Source organism: Orbicella faveolata, unplaced genomic scaffold (genome assembly GCF_042242905.1).
Source record: "Orbicella faveolata isolate gen_17 unplaced genomic scaffold, um_ofav_v1 contig_14, whole genome shotgun sequence".
In the NCBI taxonomy this organism is placed as follows: Eukaryota; Metazoa; Cnidaria; class Anthozoa; order Scleractinia; family Merulinidae; genus Orbicella; species Orbicella faveolata.
In genome coordinates, this window is record NW_028301541.1 from 16,497,813 (window position 1) to 16,514,558 (window position 16,746).

Below are 16,746 nucleotides of genomic sequence, written 5' to 3' on the forward strand. Positions count from 1 at the left end.
AGTAAAGTTTTCAATAGAAAGAAACGGCGAAACGGAACTCATGGAGCACTATTTTCAAGACGGCAAACCGCACGTTTTCGAAAGGAATGATGAGGAACAGATAAAACAAAAATTCGATGAATTCATTGAAACCGCAAAAGGAGAAATAGAGCACTGGTCTGAGAAAGGATCAGGATGGGAAGTTGAAAAGATACAGATCGCGTACGTGAATGTTGCACGCTATCAGTCACTTCGCGGAGGGAGCTATTTGCCTCTTCCAGCCAAACTGGCAAAAAAGAAAGCAATAATCAACGTGCAAAACAAAGACAACGAATGCCTGAAGTGGGCGATCAGAGCCGCCTTATTCCCTCCAAAAGACGGAAAGAACCCGCAAAGACCAAGCAAATATCCGGTTAACGACGGTATCGACTACGTAGGCATCGATTTCCCAAAACCGGTAAAACAGATAGAAAAGCTCGAGGCACAAAACCCGAAACTCGCAATTAACGTATTTGGCTGGGAAAACGATTGTGTGATTGTGCACCGGGTAAGCCGAAGACAAGCGAATATGCCGCGGATAAACCTGATGTTAATCGAGTCAGGGGAAATTCAGCACTATTGTTACGTAAAAAGAGAAAGGGCTTTGCTTTTCGATCAGAGCAAGAACAGAAACGCAAAGCACTTTTGTATGCTGTGCTTAACCGGTTTCTCAAGAGCAGACTTGCTCGTGTGTCACAAAAAATATTGCAACGGTGTGAATGGCAGGCCGACAAGGGTTGAAATGCCAGAAGAGGGGGGAAACATCCTTTCCTTCCAAAACTACAAAAACCAGATGAAGATGCACTACGTTATTTACGCGGACTTTGAGGCAATTATCAGAAAGATTCTGGGATGTGAGTGTGAGAGAATGCAAACAAGCTATACAGAGAAGACTGAAAGGCACAAGGCATGCGGGTATTCTTTCATGGTTGTGAGAAGCGACGGTAAAGTGGTATGTTCAAAGGCTTATAGGGGCGAAACTGCGGTGGGAAAGTTTTTAAGTGACATTCTGCAGGAAGAGGAGAAAATAAGAGAGAGTTTGGCCACCCCAAAGCCGATTGTGATGACGGACGAAGACTGGGAAAATTTCAAAAAAGCAACTGATTGCCACATTTGTAACAAAAGTCTGATAAAAGACGAATTCTTGGATTCTTTATCTGTTGGAACATCGAAGAAGTCGGTGAAGAAGGCAGTGAAAAATGGAGTTATTGGGGCCAAGGCCACAAAAGATGTTTCTACATGGCACAGAAAGAGCAGAAATGGGGCGTTCAAAGGCTAAAAAGGCTGGAAGACGAAAAAGACCAGTTGGAAGCAAAATCACAGGAAAACTGTAAGTACTGTGGAAACCCTTTACTTCAGAAAAACTTCAGAGACGCGGTAAAGGACCATTGCCACATAACGGGCAGGTACCGCGGAGCCGCGCACAGCGAATGCAATAAGAAATTGCGAATAAACCCCAAGACGGACCAAATACCAGTTGTATTCCACAACCTGAGGGGCTACGACGCGCACCATTTAATGCAAGCGATGTCACAGCTGCAGAAGGAGGTGAAATGCGTCGCCAACAACATGGAGAAATACATCACAATTTCCGTCGGAGGTCTGCGTTTCATCGACAGCTTGAACTTTTTGCAAGGAAGCCTTGATTCACTTGTAAGCGCAACACCGAAGGAGTCGTTGAAAATAACATCAACGATTTCAAAAGGCAGCGACCTGCTTTACAAAAAAGGGATCTACCCTTACGAGTACATGGACTCATGCGGGAGATTCGGCGAGACAAGGCTTCCGGACAAAGAGAAGTTTTACAGCAAGCTGAACGACGAGCACATAACAGACGAAAAGTACGCGCAGGCGCAGGCTGTCTGGGAGGCTTTTGGATGTAAAAAGCTGGGCGATTATCACGATGTTTACGTGAAAACGGACGTCGCGCTGCTGGCGGATGTTATTGAGAACTTTCGAAACCTGTGCCTTGAGCAGTATGGGTTAGATCCGGCGCATTATTACACGTCGCCAGGCCTCTCTTGGGATGCTCTCCTGAAAAAGACGGGGGTTGAGCTTGAGCTCTTCACAGACTACGAAATGCATCTCTTCGTGGAGAGGGGAATGCGGGGCGGAATCTCCATGGTGAGCAATAGGTACGCCAAGGCAAACAACCCGCTAGTACCGGGATACGACCCAAGCAAGCCAAAAAAATTCATCATCTATCTCGACGCAAACAACCTTTACGGATGGGCGATGAGCATGCCTCACCCGATAAGAGATTTTAAATGGAAGCGTGTCATGCCCACATTGGAGGATATCTTGAATAAGAAAGAGAACGATAAACATGGGTGGATTCTCGAGTTCGATCTTGAATACCCTGCAGAACTGCACGAGAAGCACAACAGCTATCCCCTGGCGCCGGAGAAAAAGGCCGTAAAAAAGGAATGGATGTCGGACTACCAAAACGGGTTGATGAAAGACCTGGATCTGAAACCACCGGACAGCAAGCTGAGCTGCTGCTAACGCTTCATGACAAAAAGAACTACGTCGTGCATTACAGAAACTTGCAGTTTTATCTGAAGCAGGGCATGAAACTGAAGCGTGTGCACAGGGTGCTGGAGTTCGAACAAGAGCGCTGGATGGAGCCTTACATCCGGATGAACACAGAGTTCAGGAAGAAAGCGAAGAGCGACTTCGAAAAGAACTTTTACAAGCTCGTGAACAACTCCGTTTTCGGCAAAACCATGGAAAACCTGCGTAACCGCGTTGACATAAAAATAGTGCGCAGCAAGGAGACGGAAAAAATAAGGAAATTGATCGCCAGCCCTTTGTACTCAAGGCATGTTTTATTTTCAAACGACATGGCAGGGATAGACATGCGAAAAAGCAAGCTGCTTCTCAACAAGCCGGTCTACTCGGGGATGACGATCCTTGACAGCAGCAAGATCCTGATGTACGACTTCTTTTACAACGAGCTTAAAAAAAAGTACGGCTCGAAGTGCGAGCTCTTGTACACGGACACCGACAGTCTTCTGATTCTGATCGAAACAGAAGACGTCTACGAAGACATGAAAAACAACATGGACCTTTACGACACGAGCGACTACCCGAAGGAGCATCCTCTGCACTCAAACACGAACAAAAAGGTCTTGGACAAAATGAAAGACGAATGTGCAGGAACCCCAATCGCAGAGTACGTTGGTCTGAGACCGAAAATGTACTCCATCTTGAAGTCGGACGAAAAAAATATCTAAAAAGCGAAGGGCGTGAAAAAGAGCGTCGTCAAGAAACAAATAACGCATGAACAGTACAAGGAAACGCTTTTCGGTGCGAAGCAGCAATGGCATGGAATGAACTTTCTTCGAAGCGAGGGACACGAGATCTACGGCATGCATCTTAACAAAATTTCGCTTTCGCCATTTGATTCAAAGCGATGGATAGGTGACGATGGTATCTGTACGAAACCTTACGGGTACACCAACATGGATATATTGTCAACATTAACTGATGATGAACTTAGAGATTTGGAAGCCGAAGTTTCAAAGTTGCTGGTCGAGAACAAATTCATGGAAACCCTCTTCTAAACACTTGACTACTTCTTCTTTCGCGGGTAAGGATGGTGGTGGTGTTAGCCAGTTCATAAAATTTGCGAGACGGATGTTGTCATCTCGCGCGCTGTCCACGATCCAGTCGATAAGTTTTATGGGAGCGTACTTGTATTGTTCTCGAGCGTTTTCATACTCCGTGGCCACCTCGCCAACCAAGAAAAGTTCTTTTCCGTGGCCGAGAACAAATTCATTGAAACGCTCTGCGAAATATTTGACTTCTTCGTAGTGGCTCTTCCCTTTTTCTTTCGCGGAAAACTCAATGGCCCAGTAAAGAAAATCCTCGATGTCCACAACGGCTGACATGGCGAGATATAACAGATTTCTTTTTCTTCAAAACGAAAAAATCCTGTGCGCATTCACGGAAGCGGAAGTTTCAAAGTTGCTCTGGGGGTAATTGTGTGTTTGGAGGGACAACGAGCAGCTCTTCACGCACGAAGCCGCGCTTGGGACCGTCGCGCAGATAGTAGAGAACGGGCTGATCCGGTTTGATGAAAGACCTTTCAATGTTGTAAACTTTCAAAGGCCAGATTGGGTCTGTGGCCCTTTTTACACCGCCTTCAAGCTCGCCGGGCTGGTAGAGATAACAAACTTGTACAAGAGAGGGGGGTATTTTTTCGCTTTTTCCAACAGGCCTCGAGTAAGGTGTCGACGGCCTTGCATAAACAGATTTTTCTTTGATGGCAACGGCGGGTTTCTTCCCGATAAGGCTTGTGACCTCGTTGTTCAAAGCCGAAACAACTTCTGGAAGTCTTTTCACCAAGGCAGTGGACCGCTTGCCCTCAGGGAGTCGCATTTCCACGGCGTACTGGTGGCCGAACAAGCGCTCAGTCAGGGTGCGGTTGAAACGTTCGACAATGGCCTGGTCGCGGTGAATGTCAACGCGCCGGATATATGTTTTGTGCTTGTCCATCTCTTTTGTGACAGCGCCCATGAACTTGCGCCCGGGGTCAACCTGCAGCATTTCAGGCCATTCGAAGGGCGAGCGCTTTTAAATCTTCTCAACGGCCAGGGCGACCTCATCAGAATTTCTCGAAGTCAGGGGTTCGGCCTCTTTGTAACGTAAAAAATTTTAAAGGAACCGGAAGGCTACGTAGCCCAGAGCGAGCGCCCCGGCGCCCACGAACGCGAGTTCACCCTTTTTCTGCTGCTCACTTGGCTGATAGAAATCTGAGAACTTGGGCTCCTTGGGGGGTACCATCTGTTCGTCAGGATCCGCCTGGTTGTAGAGTTTGAAGGCGTAGTCCGTGTTGGTGAAGTTCTGCTTGGCCTGCTCCTTTGTTTGCGCGTTGGTCGCAATCCAGTCGAGAAGTTGTGTTCGGTCTCGCGTGTATTTGGCGTAAGCCGCTTGATAATCTTCGAGAGCTTTGTCGTGGCGCTTTTTTTCTTCAAGCGCAGCTTTGTCGCCCCCGCCAAGCGTCCTCGTCAGATAATTACCACCGATAAAAGCCGTGGCGTTCAACACAGCCCCGCCAATCATGATCGCGATGCTCGCCATTATATATCTTGTAAATCTTTTTTTAATTGTCGCCGTATGGCTGCGGGGTCCGTAGGGAGGAGGTGAAGGGCATTTCTCCGGTAATGGAAAGTGCTCAGTATCAAGATCCTCGAAGTCTTCAACCGACCAAACAAAATTTATGGCATCAACGGTACAATCAAACATCTTGTATGTGAAAAATAACAGCGCAACCGTTCTGAGGGCTTTGATGGTGAAATAAGAATTTTCTGATCCTCGAGGTATTTTTTGAGCCCAATGCTGCCCGCCATGACGACGGTGAACTTCACGTAATTCATCGGGCTGCTGCTGGGATAAGAAGTGAAATTCTCTTTCACAACCTTTTTTGCGGTCCAGCCGATGCCCGCGGCTAGTAACGTGAGAGTTGCGGCCTCAATGACGGTCTTTACAAGCTTGTTGTCGGACATGGTGCGTTTGATATAAGTAAAGAACGAAAGTTTAAAACAAAATTAATCTGTCTTTCCCGCTTGCTCTTTATTTCGATTTGGCTGCCTTTCTGGGAATTCCAGGCAAAAACTTTGTTTTGGTGATTCCGCACACAGCACACTTCACTTTTAGCAGTCGCCGGTTGCTTTTTGTACCAACAATTTTCACTGTTCCTCGGACGTTCGACGTCACTCGCCCGTCTTTCACGCAGTAGACTTCCATCTGAGTATATTTTCATAAGCTTGTCTCCAAACTGTGTTAATTTAATCTGTCTGTTCTTCCTCTTCTTCTTCTTTCGCTGCTGCTTCTTCTCTTCTTCTTAGTATTCGTTCTAGTCTTCTTCTTACTTCTTCTTGTATTTCTCTTTGCCTTTTTCTTTCTTCTGCGCCCTTATCAGCAAACATTTCGTTGGTAAGATGCGCCACCTTTTTGATAGCTTTTGCGGTAAATTCGAGCCATAATACCGAAATTCCGCCAATTGCGGCTGTAGAGATGAGAAGATGCGCAATGGTTGGGTTCGACATCGCGATATACTTTACACCCAAAAGTTTAAATCATTTTTTTAATCCTTTTCGCTGTGTCGCGCGAGCAGGTTCTGGCTCGACACGCGCGGGCTCAGGCGCGGGCACCGGTGTTTTTATTTTGTCAAATGCGGCATTGGCCACACTCTTGAGCTCTTCCCGTTTGTAATAAATCCCGAGAAGTGAAACGCCTATGCTGCCAATAGCAATCCATTGGTTGGTGCTGAGGCCGCTGCTCTTTGCGCTTTCGCCTTCTGTTGTCTGGGCTGGCTCAGGGGCTGGCTCAGGGGGCTCTGTGGCGGCTTTCGTCTTATTTTTCCCGAGAGCCCTATAAGCCTCGGCATCTTTCTTCTGTTGTTCCCGGGCCTGCCGCGTTCTTTCAGAAACCATTTTGCCAGCGGCCACACGGTTGGGATATTTACGCGAGTTGTTGCAGTCGGAGTTGTCGCTTGCTGTGTGATATCGGCGGCAGGTGCTGCCTGGGTCTCGACCTGAGGTGCGCTCTCGGATTGTTCGGTTGACATTCTGAGGCGAACCGTATTATAAGCAAATGAAAAAAGTTTAACTGTTAACAATTTGTCCGCAAGCCCTCAGCAGTTGTTGATGAATGCTGCCCAGTTATTTTGCAGTTGCTGAGCCGGGTACTTCATCAACACCCTCAAGCGGATAGCCGTGTTCATCACGAGAAGGATGGCTCTGCTCCGGCAACTGTGGACTAAAATCAACATGTTTAATGGTGATGAACACCGCGTTGGCCGCAGCAAGAAACCGTCCGCACTTCAAAGCAACGTTGCCGGCCAGATTGGAGAGCTCTTTGTTCAAGATGTAGTCGTTTCCGAGTTCTTTTTGGTAAACGTCGATGTCTGATTTTGACGGTTATTCCGACCACTTTGGTTGCAAGAAAAATGAAGCTGTCGATCAGGCTTTCTGTTGTCTTTGAGCCCACGTACGTCTCGTAGCGTTTGGTGAATTTCTCGACCTCTTTGTCGCTCAGGCGCCTCACCTGCTCGTGGGTTAGCTGCACTCCGATGGCCTTTTTGGCTTTGCCTGTGGACACGAGCACGGCCAGCTGCTCGCGAAGAGCAGGAATGTCAGGTCCGGAGAAAGTTGGAACAATGCCACCTGCTGGCCCACTCGACTCAGGCTCGGTTTGAAGAAGGTTCATAACTTCTGCAAACGCGGCCTCTTCACCCATTGTTCAAGGCTATACGCAGCTTTCATTTTTTTATTCAAATAACTTTACCCCGTACGGGTGGCGAAGCGCGAACACAAGATAAGAGAACTTCCGCTCTTTCAGCTTTGAAACCAGACCTTTGTACTCATCCAGGGAGAGCTCGCCGGCGTAATCATCGAAGATGGCTTTCATTGTCCTGGCCGAGGGGGTGTAAAAGAGGACGATCACCGCAACGTTCTCCCGGAAGGAAGATGTGATGCCGGTCAACTTCTCGGTCAGCACCCAAACGCTGATGCCCATATGGCGGGCAGAAAAGGCGAGATTCACCAGCTCGCCTGTACGCCCTTTCACGTCTTTTGAGGCTGCGCAGTCGTCGAGGATTATGAGCGTGTTGGTGCCCTCGGAAAGCCATCTCACGAGCTTCAACCACTTTTCCACGTCGTGCTGATCGCAGACTATCACATCCATTCTTGGATCGTTTTCGCCAAGCCGGTGGTAGGTCTTGTTGTGCGTGAAAGTCGGGCAGATGAGAACGATGTAGTCGAACTTTCCGCGGAACGGGCCGTAGAGCTGGTCCACCATGAACCTCGATTTGCCTGAATTGGTCGGCCCCACAATGAGATCGTTGAAGGGTATCTTGCTCGGGTCCATGTTATATTCATTTCTGTACAGATTCCATCTGTCTGTCCATAATGTTGAACTGGTGGTCGGCGATGATGAATACGTGGCAGTTCAAATCGCCTGAGCCTTCGGCTTTCCTCTTGATTTCCAGCTGGACGCCGTCTGTACTGTTCACAATGCGCCTGCCGGTTCCGTGCATTTCTTGGTCCGCCATGGAGCGCATATCAATCAGAAGCCCGAAATTATCTCCGGTGTAAAACTTTGTCGCATCCATGTGCTCGGTTTTATTTTTTCCTTCACGAAGAAACGTTGGGCCTCTTCCCACATGTCCTTGCCTTCGACACCGTTGTTGTAAATCATGTTGGGCGAGCCGTTGATCGTGACGCTGACTTTCGTCAGATCCGAGAAGACGTATTTTTCTGAATCTCTGGTGCCATCAGCATACGGCTCTATGAACAGCAGCAGGATGGTTTTTAGCGACCTTTTTTGGGCGTCGACTTTGATGTTCTTCCTCGTGTCGGTGTCTTTTTTGAAGGTCACCACTTTGGAACGCATCACGTGGTCATAGGCGAACTCTTTTCCGCTGGAGTAAACGCTGTGCGCCTCGTCTGCCAGAGTCTTGCTGCGGATCATTTCGTACTCGAGCTGGATGTTGGTCAGCTTGTATTTCAGCTGGGAGCTCTTGACCACATGTGCAGCTTCAGCAAAGGTTATTTCGAATACGAGGTCGTTGTAAAGGGCCTGGGGGTAGAAAACGCCGTGATCAGTTAGGATCTGATGGTCAAGCCTGATCCGGTACTTGTTCCCGTACACCTCATTCAGCTTGTTTTCAGCGTCGACGCCCGAGTCTTTCTTGTCTTCCGCGTCTGAGCGGATCTTGCATAGATCCTCGCTCTGAATCCCTTCGAGAATCCTGTTGTCTCGTTCTTCCTGCGAAAGGAAAAGGTCATCAAAGATTTTGTAGATGCCGTAGCCAACCGTGTCTTGCAGGGTAGTGCCTCCGAACCTCACGTGCAGCCTGTCAACGAACGCCCGCGTGACGTTCTGGACAAGGAAGTTGTTGGCGTGCCCTCCAGAAACGTCGATATTAAAGATAAGCGCTAGCGAGCCCGGCACCAGAACCTCGTTCACGTTTAGCCTGGGCACTGAAACATACAGCGTGTCGCCGGGTTTGGCTTCAGTGCGGGAAAAGATGATTCGCTTGACCGCGCGCTCGGCCTGCATGGCGCGTAATGTCTTTTTCCGGTACGTTGGGCGAAGGTTCTCTGGCGCTGACATTGTGTATAAAACACCGGCGATTATTTCTAATTTGAAAAATAATAGGCTTGAAATATATCGCTATGTCGAAAGGCGGCGAATTTGGTTACGAAGACACGGACCTTGACAACCGGATTGACCACGACGATGATGGTGATGGAGAACAAGAGGTTGACACAACCCATCCTTTTCAGCCAGGCGCGGCGTCCACTCCCTACCAACCTGGCGACCCCTACCACGGAGGCGAACAAAAGGAAATGCCTACTATGCAGCACGAGCAGTCCGGCCTGCCTGACACTTCTTACGCCGAGACATCATTTATTAGTGCAGAAGATATCCTTTTGCTTGAAGCAGATTTGGAACGGCAAGGTATCATAGACCGGTTAAAAAGAGTGTTTACCGGGTTTAAAGAAATTAGTTTTGCAATTATGAAAGGCACCAGAGGAAAAAACAAGGGTAAATTTGTTGCAATAGGCAGGGATGGAGGTGAGTACAAGATTATGAAAGAAGACGGGACAGATTTCATGAAAAGTTTTATAGACAAATTTAAAGACAAACTTGGGCCAAGAGCTGCAGATGTCATTTCAGAAGACCGGGATACTATCAGAGAAATGAAACAAAGACTGGTAGAAGCTGAAAACCAACTACAACAGGCGGAAACACTCTCTTCGCAAAGAGAAGAAGAAAAGAAAGAAGTGGAAGCTCTGAGACGTAAAATCGAGCAAACTGATGCTAAAATTGATGCCATTCAGGATGAACAAGGTTCAAATTTTGAAAGTGAAGCAGAGCTTCGCAGGCTGAAAGAACTGAAAAAGAACTATCAAAGCGATCTTGAAAACAAGACAAAAGAATTGGACTTGCTTACAAAAACAGCAAGAAACAGAGAAAAAGAACAAGCCAAGATTGACAAACTCAGGGCCAGCATCGCTGCGAAAGAAAGTGAAACAAACGCCATGGAAGAAAGGCTCAACCAAACAAAACCGTTGGACGACCTGTAAGAGCAGGAAAGCGAGCTGCCGCGCCAAAACGAGGAAGACCAGGCAATCATCCAAGATGAGAATGCCTCGCCCTCCGACAAAGAAGATGCAAGAGAGAGGGTGGCAGAAAGAAACGAGGAGCTCGCGCGTTTGCAAACTCAGATCGCGGAAACGGAAAGGGGGCGGCCTCTCTTGGAAAGGGTCAAGGAAATCTTCAAAAAACATGCCGTGACATTGACCGCTATTCTTCTCGCCGCCGGGGTCACAATCGGAGCTGTCATCGGGGCCCTCACCAGAGGTTTGAAGGCCACCGGCAAAGCTTTGGGAAATGGCCTCAAAGATGTTGCCGCGAAACTTGGTTCTCTGCAGCCCGGGCTGTTGGCTCGATTGTGAGCTTTCTTTTCAAAGCCGCCGGCCAAGTCGTCGGGTTTCTGGCCGAGCACACCTGGCTGCTTATTCTTGCCGCGGTGGCCTTTTTGTTCGAACAATATTTTAAGAAGCAGCGTTAACTTTACCTCCAAGCCATGAACAGCAAAGCCGATAATCCGACTACACCGACGATAACCGCCGTTTTGTTAATTTCATGTTGCGGTGTTTTATCTGGAGCCGTGGGCTCAATTTTTTGCGCCGTCGGCTTTGCTTGCTGAGTTTCGGCTGAAGATGGTTTCCTTGATTCGGCTGTTGCGGCTTTGTGTATCGGGTTGGACGGATGGCTGTTGGGCGGGTTAATTTTTGATGGGCCTCCTGCCATGATTTTGAGCCCAGCTTTTTTTGTCTCCGGGTTTACCTCGTTGTTCACTCCCAGTTTCATCCCAGAGACCGCCTGTTTAAGCTTGTTGTTGTAGCCGATCGTGCTTGCTGTGTTGATAATCATTTGTGCGGGCATAAGCCAGGCCATGGAGGCTACAGCAAGATTGAGCCTGACCTTCGCTTGATCCACCGCGAGCTGGTACCTTTGCACGCTCTTAGCCAAGTCGGGCTGTCTGATCGCGTCTTCTACCAGCACCAGGAACTCGCTTTGGGCTTCTCTCGCTCGGCCGCCCGAACCGAGAATGCTGCTGCGGACGTTGACTTGCGCGCCCAGGATGCAGTAAACGAAAGCCTCGATTGACTGGTTGATTCTCGACAAGCCCACCTGCGTCAAACCTGATGCTGTGTTTGGCGCGAACCAGTCCGATTGGGTATCAGAAGCGGTCCCCGGCTCGATGTAATAAATCAAGTCCCCTTGAATAGCTTTGCCGCCTTAATCACTGAATTTGTTCCATCCCGGGTATAGGTAGTCAGTTTTCAACGCGCCGCTCGCATAGACGTAAACGCTTCCCAGACCGTGGTTTGCCCCGTGCGTGTAGCGGAAATCACTCGACGGATCTATACCGAACTCGTTGCATATCCTTTTGTACGAAGCAACGTCATAATGATTATTGTATTGGTTGAAAGGCGGGTCTCCGGGCAAAGCGCTCATGCTCTGAATTCCTCCTAGGTGGTACAAAATGCGCCTGACCGTGAAATACACGTGGAATTTGTAGAAAGCTCTTATCTGCGGGGGGAGATTCATCCCGTTGTCAAAGATTTCGCGAGAAACTCCGCAACCTTGTGTCGCGCAGAAAACCGCGAAGTTGAGCTGTTACGGCCAATATTTCATGTCGGGCCCTCCTAACAAGTGTTTTGATTCGGCTGCAGAAGTGTGCCTGAGTTTGGTTTTTTGAAATATTTCTCGGAATTTTGTCGTGAAATATTGGTCAGGCGTGACGTAGATTTGGATTGCGTCGTTGAATATTTTTTTCAAGCTTGGCGCTTTGCCGTAGAAAGGTACCGCAGGGATGGGCAAAGAAATTTGTGAGCCAAGCGGCGACAATTGGTAAGGAAAACCCCCGCTGTCTCCCAAACCGGGCGCTTGTTTCATTTCCTCGCTCCAATATTTTCTGTCTGAGCCGAAGACGCTTTGAAACGAGCCTTCGCTTTCCTTGAAAAAACCTCTGCGGTTACGTTTTTTTTTCTCGTCGATCATTGCTTGTGAAATGAACCTGCTTTTGTCCGCTTTTGGAAAGCGGTTTAAAAAGTTTGTCCAGGCCTTTTTCTTCGCAGCATCTTCTATTTTCAAAAACTTGGGATCACCAAACCCGGGGTCTTGACCGATATCGTCCCACACATTCGGCACTGTATTTGAACACGATTTTATTTGTTGAATATAAAATGGTTGTTCTCACTATTGTCACGCAACAGAACGGGCAGAGAATATCTTTTGAAAAACCGATACCGAAAGTCCATTTCATGAAACTCATATCTTGCAGTTTGTACAACAGCTGGGACATTTTGAAAAAAGAAGGTTCAGGCTCCATGGGAGATAAAAACAAAGATAGAGCTTTGTCAGTTAGTAAAATACCCCCAGGGCATTATAATTTAGAAAGCATGGCAAAACAAATAGACGGTCTGTTCGACAAATATCACTATAAACAGTTGGAAACAGAAATAAACCAACCCGTTGGCCCGCTTGTTATCAGAAATTTTGGGGCAAAACCGATTGACCTTGATCGCGATTTAGCCAATTTGCTTGGTATTGGGCGAAAGTTGGATCTTACAACATTCGTAAAACGGCTTACATATCCAACGACATATTTTATTCATTGTAATTTGATCGACACAGAACGGAATCTGTTCAATGGCAAAAGGTCAGACGTCTTAGCCCTGTTTGATGTGAAAGGGAAGCCTTATGAAAAGGTGAGCTACCAGGGTTCTCCGCAACAGGTTTTGCGAGACTGCTCCACGGACGAGTTCATAAATAGCATCACTATTAGCGTCAAAGATGAAAATAGCGAACCCTTTGATTTCAAAGGCTTCCCTCTTCTTTTTGAATTAGAGTTCTCAAACTCATTAATTATTCATGAGCTGATGACCCAATCAGCTCGCATCAATTGGGTCAGGTGCATGTATGTTGATACCCAATGAACATACCGATCAACACACGGTAGATTAGTTCAAAAACTGATCAAGACACTGATCAAGAAACTTGAATTTTAATCAGTCTTAATTATAATTCTAAATACAGCATTTTTCCCGCTTAAATCATTGCCTACAACAACAATACAGCAACATATTATTCCTTCTTAGACATCGTTACATTAATTGTACAGTTTTTGAATTTTCCTTTCTGGAAAACAACATCCGTTAAAGATTGATCCTGTTTCTCTGTGGTAAAACATGTAGTTGTACTAACAACACTTGGACCTAGGATCTTTGAAATTTTAGACACATTTTCTTCTGTAGGCTTTTCGTACTGTAACAATGCATTAGAACGATGCCCCGACCTTTCGCGAATCAATTTTTCTTCAACCCCAGAATTGAACAGGGAGGAAACACAAGTAACGCGCAAACTGTGAGCGGTTTTGCGTTTAAAGCCTGCCGCGTCGCACATGTCAGGCAAAATCTTGTTCAAGCTGTTGATGCCTACGGGCGCTTTATCGAATGCGAACCTAGTTTTTGATGGCTTAAAGTAAAATGCAGTAACTTCCTTTGCATGAGTCTCAACTAACCCTACATACAATCTGAATATCTCAACAAGGCACGGCTCGTGCTTTTCCTCAATAGAATGACAAACGTGCTTGACCACTCGCGGCACATACTTTAGATCACAAAGACCTCCATGATAAGTTTTAGAGGCATTTTCTTCAAACTTAATAAAATTTGGACCAATTTCAAAGTTGTTTACAACAATATTTCTGTGATCTCCCCCCCCCGCAACCCAAAAACTTTTCCGTTGTAGAAATAGATCGTGTTCAATAACGACTTAGCTGATGGTAGTTCCCAGCAATTTCTTTTGCCAGAATACTGCTTCTTCTTGCTCGCTCACAAACTCCTTTTCCTCTTTCTTACACTTAATGTGAAGCCCGTCTCGAACGCCATTCTTCATCTCGGCATCTAAGCAACGTCGGAAAAGGACAAACCTTCAAAAAATAACACACAAAATTAAAGTCCTGAAACAGTGCACTTTAAATTACTAACCAATTCGGTCTAAAAGTTGTCAAGTACCTTTTGTCACCAGCGTCCAGAGGATTCAAAGCTTCTGATCCATTTTTCTCCTCCAAATAACGCTTGAGGGCACAAATGATACCATAAACAGACTTCGGAGGGTATCTTTCACCGGACTTTTTAGCTACCTCCATCACAAATTTTGACAACCAATAGTTCAGCGACAGAGCGTCCATTCCAGCAATATCTACACTCACAGCGGTAACATTGTGTAAATCGTAGTCCTTGAAGAGACCGCCACAATCTAATACCGGAACTTTAACCTCTCTCAACCTCTGCCATTCGGCAAAAATGTTCACAACCCACTTGTTTTTATACTTAGTTGAAACTGGAACAGCATCATTCACCAAAACATTTTCTTGAGAAGAGGTTTTTGGAACTCGAAAACGTTCTGATCTCCACTCGATCTCCATCACGCGGCATAATGTTAATTTATTAAAAATTCAACCTTTAAAACTTGCCCACATGGCCGCATATAAAAGATTCATTTCATTTACCATATGAATAAAAAACAGACAATAGCCTATTGAGCACGCCTACTAATTACCTATTCTTCGAAAAAAATTCACACGCTACTTTGAGAAGCCAGCTCAAAAACTCGTGCTTCGTTTTTCATCAGGGGTTCCAAACACCTCGAAACAATAAAAGCACTCCGCCTTCGGCGTCGTGCTTTCATCTGTTTCTCGGTGTTTGGAACCCCTGATGAAAAACTCGCACTCGTTTTTGATCTATTACTTAAATTAAATTTCTATATATACGCAATGTCTTCGGCGAATCTGTTGCCTCCAAGCGCACCGCCTGCCGAGAATGAAAGAAGACTCGATCCAAGTCTTCCCGAAACGACAAATGCCGAGAATTTCCGGCTAACTGAAATAAGTAGAATTGAAAAAGAAATATCTGCTGAGGTCGAGCATTACAGACTTGTGTTGAAAAAATACAAAAAAGCCCGGAAAGCGCTGCACTATTCCCTGGTTGGCCTTGCCGCCGTCACGGCAGTTCTCTCTTCTGCGCTGTTGCAACATCACTCACTGGTGTTGGAATTGTTGTCGGCGCGCCTGTTGCCGGGACAGCAGCTTTATCTGGCGCGGTTTCCACTGGCCTGTCCGTTGTCAACAAGAAGCTTGAACGCAAGGTTAATAAACACTCGAGAATCCATTCTCTGGCTATCGGGAAACATGACTCGATAAACCTCGCCGTCTCGCAAGCTCTGAACGATAATCCCGTTTCTGACACGGCGTTTCAACTGATCACACGTGAAATCCAGAAATATCGCCAGCTTAAAGAGACTTTACCCTCAAACTTTGCGCAAATACAATGAAATCCAATCCAGCCAGATATTGAAAAAATAAGAAACCAGGTTCGGGACCAGGTTCGGGAACAGGTTCGGGAAGAATATACAAAAAAAAAAAACTTGCGGATTAAACAGCAGATTTGAACTAAATCTTGAGCAAAAAACACGAAACTATCTCTTAGTCTTGTTAAAAACAGATGATTGTGTTACACCGCGTTACCTTCACGCGTGACGTTGCGTGATTGGGTTACGTTACTGTCACGCGTGACGTTGCGTGACAGGCCACACAAAAGGGCAAAAATCCTGTCGGGGGGTGCTCGTTAGCTGTTCTTTTGCCTAGCCACGGGCTAGGACTTTTTCGCGCCGCTGACAAGGCGGCGGCTGTCCCGTTTTACCTCCGGACGAGGTTTGAGGTCCCGAGGGTCCTCTGAGCACCACCCAGTCTCCACTGGGCCGGGGCGGGTTCACTCGGGGTTGTCACCGTGGACGGTCTCACCCCATAACCCCTGTCAAGTTCCTGTACGTGCCGTATTAGGAATCAGAGGTGGCCACCCTCACATCCAAAAGCACCATCATTTGCTCGCTGATAAACAGTAAAATTACTCAAGCTATATACATTGATCCAGTCGCCTCTCCTGTCACTTGTGGTGTTGCTTCTCTGTCCTTTGCCTAAATTTCGCAGGTTTTCACACACACGCATGCGCTTTTGGGCGGCGAGATGATGTCATGCTTGAGCCATATTTAGAGATTGTATGAATAAATTATATCCCAACAGCACTTCTGAAGGCCAAAATGATTGTGCTGTTTCACGCTATTTGCTTCATTTTCACGGAACTTTCTACACCCGTTTGGCAGAAAGAGGTCAGACAGATAACATATCAAGTCGTTGAAGCCATGCGAGAAGCAGAGGAAACCGATTGCGTCCCTTGTTCAAGGAATAACACATGTTACGAGCGATCGAACGCTGCGATCGAATCTTGCTATTTTCTCGTTTCCTCCTGCTCGCTTCACTTCGGCAGCTTCTGTGGTGAAAAAATAACTTAAAGCGCGTTGACTGGGCGTATTTTTTTGGTAAATTCTGTTCTGGTTCGTTATTTTCGGCCCAAACAAAAGAATCTTGAGTTGTCCTCCATGTTTTTCGGTAATGCGCGTCCAAGGGCCTGGGGAATAATTGGTTCCAGTCTTTTTGAGAAAAAATGTCACGCAGCTCGCAAAACTTTTGCTTCGAACGAAGGTTTGTCGCCGCCTTTTTCGCTAACGCTCCCCGCCAAAAAGGAACCACTCGTGCCAATCATAACCATCCCAGGAGCATACTTTTAAAAAATTCTTGTA

The 16,746-nt window shown here is 46.8% G+C and overlaps 2 protein-coding genes and 4 pseudogenes across 2 annotated transcripts in view; 3 read left to right on the plus strand and 3 right to left on the minus strand.

The window, feature by feature from the left end:
• Positions 1–16,746, plus strand: part of LOC149114234 (neuromedin-U receptor 2-like) — a 38,646-nt gene that overhangs the window by 9,673 nt on the left and 12,227 nt on the right. The window lies entirely within an intron of this gene.
• Positions 1,319–2,523, plus strand: LOC149114236 (uncharacterized). The gene has a single exon (XM_089287341.1). It carries the CDS (start codon positions 1,537–1,539, stop codon positions 2,521–2,523), a length of 987 nt encoding a protein of 328 aa, XP_089143467.1. The 5' UTR covers positions 1,319–1,536.
• Positions 7,879–9,141, minus strand: LOC149114237 (uncharacterized; annotated as a pseudogene).
• LOC149114238 (uncharacterized) lies at positions 9,159–10,336 on the plus strand (annotated as a pseudogene).
• Positions 10,609–12,028, minus strand: LOC149114239 (uncharacterized; annotated as a pseudogene).
• LOC149114240 (zinc finger MYM-type protein 2-like) lies at positions 13,093–14,416 on the minus strand (annotated as a pseudogene).